General features: G+C 39.3%; 1 protein-coding gene across 19 annotated transcripts in view; it reads left to right on the forward strand.

Annotated features, from left to right (window-relative positions):
* Nucleotides 1–17399, forward strand: part of tenm3 (teneurin transmembrane protein 3) — a 709086-nt gene that overhangs the window by 633197 nt on the left and 58490 nt on the right. For 12 of the 19 annotated variants that reach the window (XM_078946824.1, XM_078946819.1, XM_078946845.1 and 9 more), the window contains 5 exons: nt 875–901; nt 8566–8712; nt 13735–13865; nt 13977–14065; nt 16823–16942. In XM_078946824.1, the coding sequence (XP_078802950.1) occupies nt 875–901; nt 8566–8712; nt 13735–13865; nt 13977–14065; nt 16823–16942 (514 nt within the window). The remainder of the gene's footprint in view (nt 1–874; nt 902–8565; nt 8713–13734; nt 13866–13976; nt 14066–16822; nt 16943–17399) is intronic. The other 7 variants (XM_078946848.1, XM_078946849.1, XM_078946864.1 and 4 more) reach the window with 1 other exon arrangement.

Consider the following 17399-nt stretch of genomic DNA (forward strand, 5'->3'; position numbering starts at 1 on the left):
TGTACGGCTGAATAAATAGCTCTAATATTGCTCGCCGGTTTTTGCTCTGCTAACGTTAGGTTGGGGTTGTGAGGGGCTTTAAGCTTGAGAAGAGCGTGTCCACAGATGGATGATGGCAAGTAGAGGCAGACTTACCCCGTGCCAACAGTTCTACCCACAAATCAAGGGCCAATTTCTAGAGATCTGCTGCTGCAACATGAAAAGATATAGGACTGGGTCTTTAAAATCCAGGGAATTGGAATATCCTGTTGTTTTAGGGATTAGGGAGCAGGGAGGGACGTTTCTACAGACACTTGGTAAAACTGGACTCCCTTTATATTTTGTTGATCATACAACGTTTGAAACTGGTAAAGCATTAATACAAACGTCTCCTCCTGCAGAGACAGGTTGTTTTCATTCAGGTTATTGATTTTTGTTTTAATTTAGCATTTGTTTTGAAAAAGCTAAGAGGAATCTTCGAAAACAAAATATTTTCTATTATGTTTCAAATAGCCACTGACAATGAAAAAAAACAATAAATACAGATTTATGAGGGGTTCGCGTATTTATTCATTACGTCACCTTTTTTTTTTCTTCCCTTTGAGTTACGGAGATACTTTGACCTAATGGAAGGCTGGTTTCCATTTCACATTTTCACCTCATGACTGAAAACTAACGTTACCTAAGTGTCTTATTCTCACCTAAAGTCGCACATCAGATGTCAGCTTTTGTGACTCCAGTGGATTTTGAGAAGATTTTAGACATTTTTGAATTGTATCTGTCCTCACTTTTCTGTCTATCAGTTTCTCTCTTGAACCTGTTGACTTTTTTCTGAACTAAATTGTATTCTTTCTTATTTCTCCTTTGTTTCTGATTTTTTTCCTCCCTCTCAAAGCTCACAATCCGGACATTAGAGTTAAAGGTATTGTACTGTTTTGCCGACTTCACTTCATCGTAAGCTATTGTTCCTCCATTATTTGCTTTTTTATTTCTTGGAACTGTGGCTGCGTCTGTTGTATTTATTACTTATTTACTGTTTTTATTTGGTATATGCAAAGTAATTGTTTGTTCCCATCTCTTTATTATTGTCTGTTTTAACCATCTTTAAGCCAACTTTAAATGTCCCTTGCACTGGACAAAGGTTTTATTTTGCTGTTTCCTTTCAGGTGGAGGTGGAGAGTATTTTCAGTTGTTTTTTTTTGTTAGTTTTTGTTTTTATTATTTGTCTTAGATTTGCATTTTAAAGGCTTTTGAGTGCTTCCCCTAACCATATCATCAATAATTTAGAGGTTTTGTTTATTTATTTTTATTTTTATATTTTTTGCAGCATTCATTAGACGGCGGAAGATCTTGTTTGTGCTTCGGAAAAAACTGGCAGAAAGTATTATAATTGTTTTTATGTGATAATAGTTAGAAAGCTAACTAAATAATCGTGAAGTTTTTGTCTCATTGTGACCAGTGACTGTAAATGAGAACTGGACTGAGTGAGCACCCATAGAAAGTTATTATTGTCAGCTCCAACAAATTAAAGGCAATTCAGCCGCCATTTTTTTCACGATATGGGCATCGCCATGTTGGAGCCAGAAATCCTCAGTAAACAGTGATTGCTTCAACTCGGTCTGACTTAACGTTCCCATGGCAACCGCTCAGACTAATCTGGAGTGAGCTTGTTGGAAGGCCACACCCCTAACCCTTGGAAGCGAAGCGGGTTACACAGAACAGTTCAAACATTTGGCGTGAGACCACGTACTTTTATTGAGGCCTCTGATTGGCCAGTTTATAAATTTCATAATTGCATCTTAGAAAATATTATGGAAACAAAAATAGAATAAGCAAGAATGGTTATTGTGACAAATATGAGTGACAGCTGTTTATTCCTCAATAGAAGTCTACTTTTTTTTTTAGCTTCTTAGAACCAGCAGGTACTTCCTGTTTGGAATGTCAGGGGGGTGGAGTCACTCAGTCCAGGTTTCATATGCAGTTGATGAGCAGGACAAAACTCAGCATACATGCAGGAAAAAGAAAAAAACAATTCTGACTGACAGGGATTTACCAGGATTAGATGAATTTAAATACAATGTTTTTAAAACTTTTCTATTTTCTCATAAAAGAAAACTTCAAAAAGTTCAAGCTAAAACAACAAAGGCCATCAAGATTGCGACAATCATTTTTTCTATCTCTTTAAGCCATTTGTTCTGTCAACGTGAAAGTGAACTTTTTAAACTTGTATTGTGTCGCTTTTGTCACTACGCTGCTCCAACAGGCTTTCAAAATTAAATATCAAAAATAAATTGCACTTTGGGAGAACATGAAAAAAAAACTGGCTCAATCAGCCTGTGGCTTTCAAAAAGAGATTAAAAATATGTTTTCACCTTTTTGGAGTGATAGCAATAAAATTTCAATCTGTGCAAAACAAAAACACATTTGTGGGAGGTCAGTCTTATCACGGCATAAGCGGCTGCAGCGCGTTCGGTTTTCTACAGATCTTTCCAAAACATCATCAATAAACGAAAAACTGCAGAAGAAAAAAGGACGGTGTGGCTGTTTGGCAAAAAAAAAAACATTTAATAAACAAATACAATGGTATGACAATATTAGAAAAGTACATGTAGTAATGTTATCATACAAATGATTTTGTTTTTTAAAACTGAAACAGAAGACAAAATGGCCACAAAGCAAATCTAGTAAAAGATAGCTTTCTTTAGATGCTAATATTTTCTATAACTAAATAAAAATTTCATTTTTATCGAGATGCCATCAGTCATCTCGGGGGTTTAATTATGGCCTCTTCATGTTTACAGTGAGACGGTTTCCAATTATCCAATCATCATCAGATTTCTCAAGTGATCAAATAATCCAACAGTTATCTGATAATTAGATGAAACTTCAAGATCAATCTATCAAAAAAAAAATTGCTTATCATGCTTTGAGCAGCTTAACAGTTAAAAACAAACAGACATTAAAAAAAAAAGGCAGCCATCAAAATTTAAATTAAAAACCAACCCACCCCTTTGCCCCTCCGGTGCCCTCTGTTGACACACACCATGACCCCACACACACTGATTACTGGTACGAAACTGTATTTAAAATAGAAACTCATAAAACAAACCTATGGCTTGGTTCTAATGTTAGGAAACAGTAAAATCTATTTATAACAGGAGCAGCTCAGCCATAGGGAACATTGTCACAGTGATTAACACCCCTCCTCTCAAGAAGATGGTACACTCCGTGTATCCACCCTTGATGTGGATGTAGAGAGGGGGACGTAACAGCAAATTTGAAAGTTAGCCCCCACCCCCCCACCCCCTTTATGGGCTCCAGTTGATTAGCTGGCCACGCCCAGGAAGGAAGTCACTTTTAGATAGATTTTCAGATCTAGATTTTTATCTTCCTTTTTAGCCCTAATTTAATTCACGCCACACCTCATTAGATTTGTTATTTTTTTGCATGCCTCGGAGAGTCCGCTCAATTAGACAGTTGTGAAAACTAACCTGAAATCTGGTTCTAACTAAACAAACAAATGCCGGTTCATCTAAAAACGCAAAGATCTTTGTCACTTAGGGAACTCTGGTGGTGTAAATGGTTAAATTAACCAAAGCATGTTGGCGCTTTGCACCTCCACAAAGAAGCAGAAATCATAGGAAAATAGGAAACTGTCTCATCTGTAAATGTGGTAAAGGTGTCAAAAATGTTGTTTAGGGGTTTTAAACAAAATTTGTGAGTAATGCCCAACAGCTTCATTTGGGCTTTTCTATGTTAAATCATTGATGGTTAAAAAATGGTTAAAGTCCAATGATCAGAGATATAAAACAAAAAACAGCTCAGCTGTTCTGTTAGCTTTGCGCTTCTGAAGTTTCATGTTCAATTTCCAGTTTTAAAAAAACATTCTAAGTTGGATATTTAGGACGAACCACAACTGAAACTGTTTTATTTTGAAGGTCAAGAGAGATAACAAAGCTTACAGTCTATTATAATTCAAAATATCACACTTTCAGTCTAGATCTAGATCTCTGGAGTGCACAAATGTGACATGAAAACACTCAGAGTGGCTCACTCCTCTGATTCATTTGCCTTTAGAGCAGCAGCTGCAAAGGTTTATTGAATTTTTTTTTTTTTTAGAATTTAGATGAACTCTTTCGGTTTCTATTGACATTGAAGTTAAACTGCTGGTACATACATATGAAAAAAAACCACATATGTTACAATTTTATCAGACTTCACAACATTTAGTGGTGATCAGAGGAAGTGCAGCAAAGCTGGAGCCTCAGTCACGGCCGCTTGAATTATTTGTGGCAGCTTTAACATAAAATTTATACTTTTAGCCATTTCAAAGGTAATTTGACTCTAATTGCTTTTTATTTAACAGATGGTTTAACTTTTTTTTTTAAATAAACTGCAGTCTGTTACAGTTTTTACACATATACTTCTGTTTTTCTGGGGTTTTTTTTAGCTTCAAAGTGTAAACTAAGACAGATCTGAATTCATTAACTGCTATGTCTGTACTTTTTCCATCCACTTGATTTAACCCCCAGCTCTTCCTTCCTTTTTCCTACCTCCTTTGGCTGCCATCTTTCATCTTTCCATCACAGATAATATATTTGGCAGTGCTGCTTTGTTTTCACTTTACTTTTTTCCCTAATTTTCCTCCCTCTCTCCCTCTTGCCCTCTCCTATTCTCAGGATATAAAGGTAATTCCAGACAAAGATGTAAAAAAGGCCTCACTGTCCCAGAATACGACTTCACATTGTTTTACTTTTACTTCTGATTCATTCCATTTCATTTAAGTTTTCCAGTATCTTTACTTTTTATTTTGGTTTGGACTTGTTTTGTTCCACTTCACATGTTGGAGTCTTTCTTAGCGCTTAGTGTATCTGGTTATTTGTCTTATCGTCTTATTATTCTATTTCTGCTTTTTTTTTCTTTAAAACTTTTTTCTTGTGGTTCCATCACGCCTGTCCTTGTTGCTGATTCACACACAAACATAGACGATAATGTTGAATATGCACCCTAAAAGCAAACAGAACACACAGACAAAGAAGCACTCATTCACAAAAGCAAAGGTGTGTGACTTCTGTTCTGTCCTGCATCCACAAGCCTGATATCTCTGTGCGTTTTTGTAGCCAGCTGCTCTCCCTCTGTTTTCTGTCTGCCTGGACTCTCTGTCCTCCCTCTCCTCACCTCCACTTCTGCTTCCAGATCTTGTTCTGTCACTCCAGCTGGGCTTTGCTTTGGTCTGACAATCACTTTATTGACCAGTCTGTATTATTGCCAATATCACTGTCTATTCTGTGATTGAGGAATGCCACCCAGAGGTATAAAGTATAGTCTTTGGAGGCGCACAGTGCAAACCTCCCCGTCCTCCCTATACTTTGTGCTCATGTCTTCTTGTTTGAATGTTGTGTTTTCACATGGATTTTACCAGTAGAGCCATTTTCTAGTAAATAATTCAAACTTCCTTTTGAATTGAACAAGCAGTTCCTGCAAGTTCGATCAGTTAAAATCTTCAATCCTTAAAATGTTTTATTTAAAGACCCACTCTGATGAAAATCCTGTTCTTATTTTTTTGGAGTTCTTGTGGCATTTTTCTGATGATAGAGGACATATATAAACAAAATTACAATTAACTTGTAGACGACTAGATCCATGTATTTAGCTCCGATATTGCTGTCCGTTTTTGTTGCCTGCTAATGTTAGGTTGAGGCTGTAAGGGGCTGTAAGCTGGCGGGAGAGTCCGTAAACTAGGGGGTGACAGGGAGTGGGGTTGGGATCGCTCCACACCGACAGTCCCCGCCCACACTTGAGAGGCGAATTTCGAATGAACTACTCCCGCTTTGCAGAAACCATCCTAGTAAACGACATTTCGATTTTGGTTAAAAACCGCATAATCCTACTGTATTTTTAGCACTATAGGGAACACAGTTAATGAAAGGTCTATTTTCACACTTTTGCCCCAAAACTGTCAGGTGCATAAAGAGAGACAAAAGAGTCAGAAATAAGTCCATCCATTAGTAATACTTTATTAACTGAATTCACAGGAATTCTACAACTTTTTTATAACATGCTATTTATTAGCCACGCTAGATACATTAGCCACATTAGAAGCCTTAGCTGTGTTAGCATCTTCTCAATACCTGTAACCTTCAACTTTGTTTGCAACACATAACATAACAGACTAATACCGCTAAAACAAAAGCTCTAACTCCCAACCTTGTTAGCAACACAGTCTGACTCCACTACACGTTAGCTGTGTTAGCATATTTACCATAATACCCAACCTTAATTAATCATTTTGACAGAGCTCATGTTCCTCTCAACATCGCTTTGACATCAGTAAACACAGCTTATATCATGGTCCAGGTGAATACTCTATTCTGATTGGCTGCTGGGTGTGCGTTAAAAAGGGATAACCGCACGCCCCAAAAAGAAGTTCCGGTCACCTATCTTAAATCTTCTGTATCACTGCTCCGGCTTCTTTAAAACAACCATTAGCTGTTGTCTTTTGGGGCGGCCGTGGTGCAGCGGTAGGGCGGTCGACCCATGATCGTAAGATTGCAGGTTCGATTCCCGCCTTGCAAGCCCATGAGTTGAAGTGTCCTTGTGCAAGACACTGAACCCCACCTTGCCTCTGGTGGTAGGCAGGCGCCTGTGTTTAGCAGCGGAGCCGGCACCAGTGTGTGAATGTGTGAGTGAATGTGTGTGTGACTGGGTGAATGGGTCTGTGACTGTAAAGCGCTTTGTCCTTGTAGGAAGAAAGGCGCTATATAAGTATACGCCATTTACCATTTACTTCATCATCTGGACAAAAACAATCGGTAAGAGGTCAACAAGAAAAAAACAAGAATTAAGGACTAAAAACTGGTTAATATTTCTTTTGTAAGTGACCATGGTATAAGGGGGTTAATGGCCATCGAAGTGTGCAGTATCACTTTTTAACGCACACCGGCTTCCACAACGTGCAATAAAAGTGATAATGCACACTTCGTCGGCCATTAACCCTTACTTAATCCACCTATCTGGATTATAAACTGATTTCTTTTTTCTTTTTTTTTTGAAAAAATTAGGCTTTTATGTTCAACTTTTAGTGCAGAACATACGGTAACTAAGAACCACTAGGAAGGCTTTAAAAACAGCTCAAATGATGATCGGAGTGGGTCTTTAAAACTTCTTTTGTTTCTTCCATCACTTTGTCTATCGATATCTTTTATTTTATTCACAACAAACACTTTCTTTTATATCACAGATGACAAAAATGATAAAGAAAAGCTGATGTCGGAGGTTCATGTGAAATTACAACACAAGTGCATTTCACCAAAGGCAGACTGTCTGTCTCAGTCTTTGTCTCTTTAATTGTGGGTTTATGTACTGATCTGTCATATTTGTTGATCGGTCTTTCAGTCTCACTGAAGAGAGGTTCATCACACACAGTGACTTTTTACACTTCAGTATTTAACCACACTGGGTTTTTGAAGTCAGGTCTGGTTTTTCATACTGAAGCTGCTGACTTACAAATCTCTTAAAATTCTGACACTTTAGAGGGAAAACTCGTCTCCTGGATTTCTTTTTTTTAGATGAAAACAAGCTTCCTAACTTATCTGTAGATTTATGTGTCCTGTGATGTCATCTCCAAGATCTAAAGTCTAAGAAATGATCAGAAGAAACTTAGTCTGGTTTAAATTTAACATCCCCACAAAGTTGGCTGTTTTTACATCTTTAGGGGGGAAACATTCGTCATTTCACGCTGTGTTCACACAGAGAGGAAAACTGCAGTTCTGCCTCATGTTGTGACTGAACTAATAAGCTGTTTCCTTTTTAATCAGACAGTCTAATTGATCAGATATGCATCAATTTAGGAAGCATTTATGTCAACATAACAGCCATTGCTGCCCGGAGGCTTTCAATGAACATTTTATTCAGTTTGTTTTTTTGTTTTCTTTTTTTTTTTCATTGTGTTATCTTTCTTTAAGACTGTAAGAACCAGCCCATATGGGAACCTATTACATGGGATGTCCTCCCTTCTTTCCTTAAAAGCCAAAGTGGCATAAATGAGTTTGTCCAGACACAAGTATGGATTATGCTTTTATTTCCAGACCTCACTTACATTTTTTGTTCTGATTCATCCCGTTTTTGATGTAATAAATGACTTTATTGTGTTGAACAAAGCCACTCTGCTGTTAGTAAATCCGTTAAAGAACCTTTTAAAAATCCAACGGCCCTCTGGGACGGAGTTAAGAGGCTGCTAACTCCATTGTTGATGTCTGCCATCTGAGAATTACAGTCTCAAGATGCTTTTGATACTTTACTTCTTTATTTAAAAAAAAAGACATCTTTCTTCATAACAATCTTACAATAAACAAAAACAACTTTTAATCTCATTGCGGACTGTGAAAGTAAAGGCATATCTTATCTAAATTCTTAAATAAAATAAACAGATGTCAGCGCTCCAGTAGGAAATGAATGTCACCTAACTTCAAGACTTTTTGTCAACTGATTCCCACTCCACACAAAGTTGGCTTTGCATGTCCCTGTCCCTCTGAGTCCCGTAGCTCCACTGTCTCCAATCCTGCCGTCTGTGTCCTCTTTGTCCAGAGGGTTGTCCAGGTCTCTGCAACAACAACGGGCGGTGCACTTTGGAAGCCAGCGGGTGGCACTGCATCTGCCAGTCAGGATGGAGAGGGGCTGGCTGTCATGTTCCCATGGAAACTCTTTGTACCGACGGCAAGGACAATGAAGGAGGTAAGGCTGGTGTGATTTATAAGCGTGTTTACACATACATTTTGGTATTCCAAGCCAGCTCTACACTTCTGCACAAATCCACGAGCTTCCCCTGCTGTGGAAGTGTCTCTCTGTAGCTCAAACATAGACCACTTTAATTCATTTGTTCAGGCTGTAAGGGAAAACGGGCAGGACAAGCAGAGCTGCAGCCTCATTGCTGCTAGAACCCGCCTGTCTTCTCTGCTTTAGTCAAGTAAAGCATGGCTTTCATCCCACTACCTCTGCTTCACTCTCAATATTTATAAAAACTGTTAGGAGAGTTGTATGCACCAAAAAAAATGTTTTTAAGCCCAGCACTTGATATTTCTTAAAGCTAAAACATTTTCCCATTATCCTATATTTTGAACCGGTTATATTTGACCTACCTGACAAATAAATGAATGTTTTCAAGAAGAAAAACTCATCCTCACCATTAGGGCTTAGGAAATCAATTCAACTATTTGAATTGATCTTCTCCTAGGAGCCAGTTTAGCTCGTGCTGGTTTGCGGCGCCTTCCGTCCGTGAAACCCAGGTTCGACTCCGGGCTGCTCCCTGTTCCCTTCTCTACCTCTGCCGGTTCCAAGCCCGGTTTGAGAAGGTTGCGTCAGGAAGGGCATCCGGCGTAAAACATTGCCAAATTCACCATGCGACTCGTTCGCTGTGGCGACCCCTGATGGGAGAAGCCGAAAGTGGAAGAATTGATCTTCTCCTATACAACTTAAAATTGATTCATAAAAAGCTATGAATTATTTCCTCTTTAACTAAACCGAATCGGTGGAGCACATTTAAAAAAATATATTTAGAAAAACATGGATTGTGTGTACGAGTTACCCAAGTCTTTAAGCAATGGGGAAAAAAATGTTTTCACTGATTATATTCTTTGCGGGTTTGTTTGAGGGTTAAAGCAATTTCTTGATGTTTTTTTCCAGAAAGAAACATCTAGTTAGTTATTTTTTTAGAAAAAAATTACCATTTTAATTTAGCTACACATTGGTTCAGTTTATATCCAGTTTTTAAGGTTAAAGAAAGTTTGAAATTAAATTTAAATTAAAAACCATGAAAAAAATCTTACATTGTCAGTGATACACAACCCTAACAATAATATAGAATAGAATTGAATAGAATAGAACGATTCCACAAAGGGGAACTTATCTTGTTACAATATCTCTATTAGAAACAGTAGACAGATAGTAAATAAATAACACAAAAAACACTTAAATTCATAAATTAATAAAATTAATAATTATTGTCTCTGAGGCTTTGTTGATGGACAGGCTGACAGACGAGGTAAGACAGGAATCTCCCTGGACAATGATGTTTGCCGATGACATTGTAATTTGCAGTGAGAGTAGAGAGCAGGTGGAGGAACAGCAAGAGAGGTGGTCTGGAAAGAAGAGGCATGAAGGTCAGTCGTAGTAACACAGAATACATGTGTCTGAACGAGGGGGGCTGAGGTGAAGAAGGTGCAGGAGTTTAGGTACTTGGGGTCAACAATTCAGTGTGATGGGGAGTGTGGAAAAGAGGTGAAGAGGCGAGTGCAGGCAGGTTGGAGTGGGTGGAGGAAAGTGTCAGGAGTGTTGTGTGACAGAAGAGTGTCAGCAAGACTCAAAGGAAAGGTGTACAAGACAGTGGTGAGACCAGCTCTGCTCTATGGGTTAGAGACGGTAGCAGTGAGACAGAGACAAGAGGCTGAGATGGAGGTAGCGGAGATGAAGATGATGAGGTTCTCTTTAGGAGTGACCAGGTTAGACAGGATAAGGAACGAGTACATCAGAGGGACGGCTCATGTTGCCTGTGTTAGCGACAAAGTCAGAGAAGCCAGACTGAGATGGTTTGGACATGTTCAGAGGAAGGATAGTGGATATTTGGTAGAAGGATGTTGGAGATGGAGCTGCCTGGCCGGAGGGCAAGAGGACGGCCAAAGAGGAGATACATGGATGTCTTAACAGAGGACATGAAGTTGGCTAATGTTAGGGTAGAAGATGTCCATGATAGAGTGAGGTGGAAAAGGATGATTCACTGTGGCGACCCCTGATGGGAAAAGCCGAAAGAGAAAGAAGAAGTCTCTGAGGCTTTGTTGAGTCCAATAGGTTAGAAGCAACTAATCTGAGAAAACGCTCCTGAGGTGTCGAAGTCTCTGACTGAAGGAACTCCAAAGTGGTCTCGTGCATAGGATGACGATGATGAGGATGAAGAGGTTGTCCATGATGAATTCCAGTTTCCATAACATCCTCCTTTTACCCACCATAGTCACAGACTCAAGGGGACGTCCCAGAGTTGTATCTCTGCACCAGTTTGACAATGCTCTTCCTGTTCCGGTCATTGCATCCACCCGCCTACCTGCTCCGCCATAAATAAGTCCTGCTAACTCTGGAGGAACCCTCCTCTGCCTCTCCCAAGGCTCCGGTCGCTTTGTTGTCTGCCAATCGACAACACCTGATCGTGTAAACGATTCACCCGCAGACCGCTCCAGACCCAAAAAGTGGTGGAAAATATTCCAAAATAGCAACAAAAACAAATCCATGTCTGTCAAAAACAGGTTAACTCTGAAAAAAACAAACAACTTAGATAACACGAAGCTATTGTAACTGGCAGCCCACCATGGCGCCAGTGTGATTCAGTTGTGTTTCAAATCTGCCACTAAATCAGCTTAATGTAGTTTAATTTAGACCGTAGAAGAAAATCAAATCATGTCTTCACACACACACAGTCTTGGACATTTACATGAAAAGTCAACTTAGACATTGGTTATTTTTATTTATAATCATAATTCATACGGTTTTTTTCCACAATGTCTCGAGCTTGCAAAGAAAAAAATGTCATCTGTATCATTGTGTACAAACACAATGAATGAAATAACCAGTATTCTGTACATGTAAAGCCCATTTGATGTTTTTATTGAAAAAGTTGTGGTTGTTTTCGTCCACCTTGTGTACTTGTGTTGACCCCATTAAATCCTCCATCACCTAAGTGCAATCCACATAATTGAATGCGATCTAATTCCTGTCCAGCGGGATCCTGAGGGCAACGCTTCCCTCTGAAGCCCACACAGAACCAGTAAATACGTCTTACAGAAGTCAAAATCTACCTTTGGAAACGTGGATTGAAGCGTGTGACATTTTACCTCGTTTAAGAAACATCACAGATGCCGCGAGACTCCGTCTACCTGCTGCGGGTGTAAAGTTAATGCACTTAAAAAGTGCAGCTGCCGAACCAAGGCAGAACATTTCTGCTGCTCCTTGATGTGACAGCGAAGCTGATATGTTGTCAAAACGTTCATCTTTGAGCAGCTCCGCTTGGGCTTTTAAACTGGAGGCTGCAGAGCAAAGGAGGACTCTGATTCCACCGCAAGGAGCGCAAACAAATCTGCTTCGGCGTGTTTCCGCAGGGAAAACCAAAATATTGGAACAGAAGAAAAAGACATTGGGGGAGTTTGGGGAGCAAAGTTGCTTTTGGAATAATTCTCCTGGACTTGGTTTAATGGAGCTGTGGTTAACTGGAAATATGGGCAGCAGAACAGAAGACAGCAGAGAAGCAAAAATAAGTGTGAACCTTTGTGTGTGGGGGTGTGTGTGAATTTAACGTCAGTCCCCGATGCCTGTTCACCAGATGTACACTGTTTTTTAACAATAAGAGACAAGTGGTAGCAGAAAATTTTATTACCCAGAATACTCTCTCCATCCTCTCTCCATCTGTCTCCACATTCTTCTTATTTTTCATCGTCTCCTCTTATTTCCATTTGGTTCTCCCCCTTTCATTCCCGCATCTCATCATGTACCCAGCAGCTCTTCGTCCCTTTGGACTGGGTTCTTTTCGGTCGCACCAAACAAATGCGCACCCCTTAAATGAATCCCACCACTTCCCTTTTTTATTTTTCTCTTAGCTACCTTTAGAAAAATCAGAGTCAATCTACAATGTTCTGTTGTTCCACGTGAATCTGTTTCCTGAAGATTTTTGAAAACCCACTACGATGAAAATTGTGTTTTTGACAGGCATTTTTTCCCATGATGGATGACATATATGAAGAAAATTAGGCTCAAAATTGCGTTTCTAATTATTTTTTGATTTAAATTTGTTGTGAATCAGGAGCAGACCAACAAACTCTGTTTGAAAAAGAGCTTTTTTGTGATGTCAAAAATATGTTGGACGGGCTGCAAGCTCCCTGCTCCGCTCCACTCTACCACGGGAAGGGAAAGGGGGGCGGGGTTGCTCCTCGTCACATTCCTGCCCACAACTCAGAAGCGGTTTTCTGATGAACGCCGGGCGCTCTGCAGAGACTTTGTCCTGGAAAATGACACCGGTTTTTGATTTTTCCATCTATCTATTTTCTTAACCCACTATGTCACTTTCGGGGTCACGGGGTTGCTGGAGCCTGTCCTGGCTACTGTTGGGCAAAGGCGGTGCACATCCTGGACAGGTTGCCAGTCTGAGGCAGGACCTCCAGGGGCTGGAGGGGCCAGAAGGGAGAGCAGCTGGCATGGGGAGGCTGCAGCCTGCTCTGCTAAACTATAGATTGGATTATGATTGGATCAAACATCAATTAATTGATCAAATAAATAAGAAAGATACTTTTTTTTCCCAAAAAAAGTTGGAACATAATAAAATGAGTAAAGAATAGCAGAAATAATTTTTTTTGGGTCTGAAAAATGCAAGAAATAAGTTACGTAAATTGATGAATGGGACATTGGATTTTCTGAAAGAAAATCAATTTGATCTGCAGATTTAATGTTTTAAATTCAGCTTTGCATTTCTATTGCACGGACTGAAATGGCTATTCAGTTGGATTTCTTTGGCTATTGAGGCACAGACAAGACTGGGACATGAAGGAGCTTCAACACAACAAACAACATTTACCTTTATGTTTTGATATATTTATGTTTTATTCTAATTAAGATGAAATTCTTAGACCCTTTAAGTCCCTTGTTCCTTGAAGAGTCACCTGTCATTTGGTGTCTATTTTCAGATCAGACACTTTATCAGCGTAATCATTCTTCTTTTTTCAGATGGTTTGGCTGACTGCATGGATCCAGATTGCTGTCTGCAGCCGTCCTGCCAGAACCAGCAGTACTGCAAAGGGTCACCTGACCCGGCAGAGGTTTTGAGCCAGTCTCCATCCTCTCTAGCTCCTCAGCAGGTAAGCTGTACGAAAAAAAAAAAGAAAGTGACAATGGAGACGTGGATTTTTTTTTACCAAATCAGAAAGCTAGAATCTATCTCCAGTGTGTATCTTCTTTATCTACTTCAGGCTGCCAGGTCGTTCTTTCAGCGCATTCATTTTCTGGTGGGCCCTGAATCTACTCACGTCATCAGTGGAGACAGCCCGTTCAATAAAAGGTAATCCCGTCTTTCTCTGTTTGTCTTCAGAATAAATGTAGTCATTCAGCATCTGTAGGAATTCCTTGTGTTAACTTTTGTTATCATAATCCTCCCCATAACCCTGTCTTTATGGTGGAATCCTTGGTTCTCTCTCCCGTTGCTCATTTGAGTTTCTCTAACAGTGAAAAGCTCAAACACTTGCTTAATTGCTGGGTTGAAATTGGCTGTTAATCTGGGCATGTCTGGTTGTGTGTCTGTTTGTGTTATTCCTCTGGTACGCACTGTTTGTCACCCAGCGTCAACACCGACAGGCTTCGGAGCCCAGATCTCAAACCGGTGTCTGCACGGAGAGACATCCAGAATCAAAAAATAAATGTTTGTTTATGGGACGCAAATAAACAAAAAAGTAATTGCTGATGCTATCGTCCTGCTTCATTTATTTTTCAACCTTGATGGACATTGCGTCCTTTTCTTTGTGGTTAGATGAAAATAATGAAAATTGTGCAACCTGGAAATTGTCAATCTCTGCACGAAGATTTACTTTTTGTGTTTAATGTAATTAATAATAAATGTAGTTGTATCATCCGGTAAGTTAAAAATTATTTCCCAACTGGTGCAACTTCTGCTTTCATACAGTACGTCTAGCACAGTATTTGAGATACAGACAATTAATTTGAATTCAAGTAAAAAGCTTTAGATTAACACAAAGTTATAACGTGCCAAAAATTTCCTCTGTTATTTTTCCATTCATTGCTTGTGGAATGGTAGCCACGTGTTTTTAGCTATCATGACAGCGGCGCCAACACGAGAAAACTTTGTATGTGTTCTGTTTGACGTTCTTTCAGATTGACTGACCTGTGACCAGTCAAGTAGAAAGAAATAAGGCGCATTTGCAGCGACGTTCACACTTTTCTGTAGTTAACCTTATATCTGTTAGTGGAGAGTGGCACTCAGTTAATCAGGAAAACACTTGAGTATTGCATGTATCAGAGGATGTTGAATTGGTCGTTCTGTGTCTCAATTAAGCCACGCCAATCATGGCGAGGATGACGATTGGCCGGCGGCAATTTAAATATATATATATATATATATATATATATATATATATATATTTATTTATTTTTTAATTTATATTATTAAGGTTTATTTTGTGTGCAAATGACAATTTTCCTTAAAAATTTACAGTATATTCAAACTAAATCTACATTTTAAAAACAAATTAGGGGTTCACCCACATCTTTACGAGTTGTTTTTTCCCCAGTTTCTTTCCAGAAGCTTTTTGTGCTCACATTCCCCCTTAAAAAAGAAAGAAAATATGGAGAGAAAAGGTTGGTCGCTGAGCAGAAGAGTGCAAGTTAGTGCTGCTTACAAGAAAGAGTTACGGTGGCTGTCCTGTGCAACCGTTTCCCTTTTGTCACTTTTTATGCCAGAATGAATGTTTCATAACAGCAGAGGGCCACAGAAATGTCCACCATTTCCATAATAGACTGGGCCTCCAACCTCATAATAAAATGGATTTATGTGTGTATGTGTGTGTGTAATAGTGAGGGGAAATGAGTGAGAGAGGCAGGTTAGTTAAAATGGCACATAAAAAAGAAAAAAATCTAATGGCGTAGATTCCATTTTTCCCCTAAATGTTCATAAAAACTGGAGGAACATTACGGCTGTTCTTAACTCCATGGCACTCCCTGGAAAAGGGAAGTCAGTCTGTATGAATTAGTATTTTTGCGCATACAGTGGCATAAAAACACATCTGTAGAGGTAAAAAAATCTGCATAAATTCATTGTTTTTCTAGATCAGGTTTGTTTTTAATCATTTAAGTATCAGTGTGAGCAGCAGCTAGAGAGACGCGTGTAGAAATGCTTTTAAGTCATTTTTTAGGATTAAATTCACCATAAAAACCTTTTGTCAGAGCTCTCTCTTTTTTTTTAATCTGTACTGTCCAACAGCTGAGCAAACTGATGAGAGCTGAAGGCCTCTTGTGTTGGACATATTTTACTTTAACAACAGGGGTTATGAATCTTCTGACACACCAGAGGTATATTTGAATAAACCCCTTTTGTAATCGAGGCCAAACTTTATTCATTTTACACCAGTAATGTCAGTTTGGGGTTTTGAGGGGTTGTAAAGTAGCCGGAGAGCAAAGGGATGATGGGAAGTTAGGGCGGGCCTACTCTATGCCAACAGTTCATTTCTAATGAACTCCTGCCACTCTGCAGAAACTATGTTTTAGAAAACAACTGTTTTTTTTATTTTAACAAAAACACCATAATCCTAATTTAAAAACCAATTATAACGCTTTAAAAATAATCTAAAATATATCTAAAGATGATAGGAATGGAACTTTAAATGCATCAACAGGATCAATAATTAAACTTAAACCATGTCATGTTAGGTATTTAAGGTATTAATATTCCGTCTTGGTGAAAACAGAACAAAGGCAACTTTTTGTTCTTTAAAAATGATGCTTAGAGCCAACCTTTTGTATTGAATTGATAGAAACGGCTTTTTCTGTATCAGGAAAAGGGCAAAAAGTTGACAGAAGTGTAAAGCAGCATATGAAAATATAAAAGTCATAAAATGAGCACTGATAGTGCCTCTGTTGTGTGAGCACTAATGAAAGGGTTCTGCTAAAGATTCGACAAAGAACAGTTTATCCTATGTTTTCTGTCCTAAGTAGTTGGTCAACGATGAAGACTTTTTCTGTCTTGATGCTGCAGCGTCTTTGTTTTTTATGAAAAACCTCACACTCTCCACCGCCTGTGTTTCCCCAGCTTGGTGTCGATAATCCGAGGCCAGGTGCTCACCTCTGATGGAACACCTCTGATTGGAGTCAACGTGACATTTGTCCACTACCCCGACCACGGATACACCATAACGCGGAAGGATGGCATGTATGTACCCAATACTGACTGCTGTCTACCTACTCTTTCTGAAACTCTGATGCTGTGCATTAACTGCTTACTTACATATTTTTTTGAAGAGGTGAGCTGCTTGTAATACACGTATCTCATTTAGACTGACACAGGGACAGAGGTTTCATCGGTTTTTATCCTGAACGAGTCAGCCAGCATCGGGTTAGTTGAGGTGGTGCTCAGTTTGTTTTTCTGCATCTTAGTTCACATGGTTTTTGCGGAAGAGACTTATGAAACTTTTAATGCTGAAAAAACTTTAGCCAATGTTTCATCCTTTCGTATTATGTCATAACCTCATGCCTTAGTCACATGCTCTCGCACAGGAGGTTGACCCGAGCGGGTGTTTTTTGGGTTGTCGGGCCCGTGGAGGGTCGGATAGAGGAGTAGTGGCATCCCTAAGGGGAGCGCAGGTGTGTCTCGCAGTTCTCTTGTGACT

This window comes from Oryzias latipes, chromosome 1, assembly GCF_053564925.1.
Source record: "Oryzias latipes strain Hd-rR chromosome 1, Olatipes_Hd-rR_3.1".
In the NCBI taxonomy this organism is placed as follows: domain Eukaryota; kingdom Metazoa; phylum Chordata; class Actinopteri; order Beloniformes; family Adrianichthyidae; genus Oryzias; species Oryzias latipes.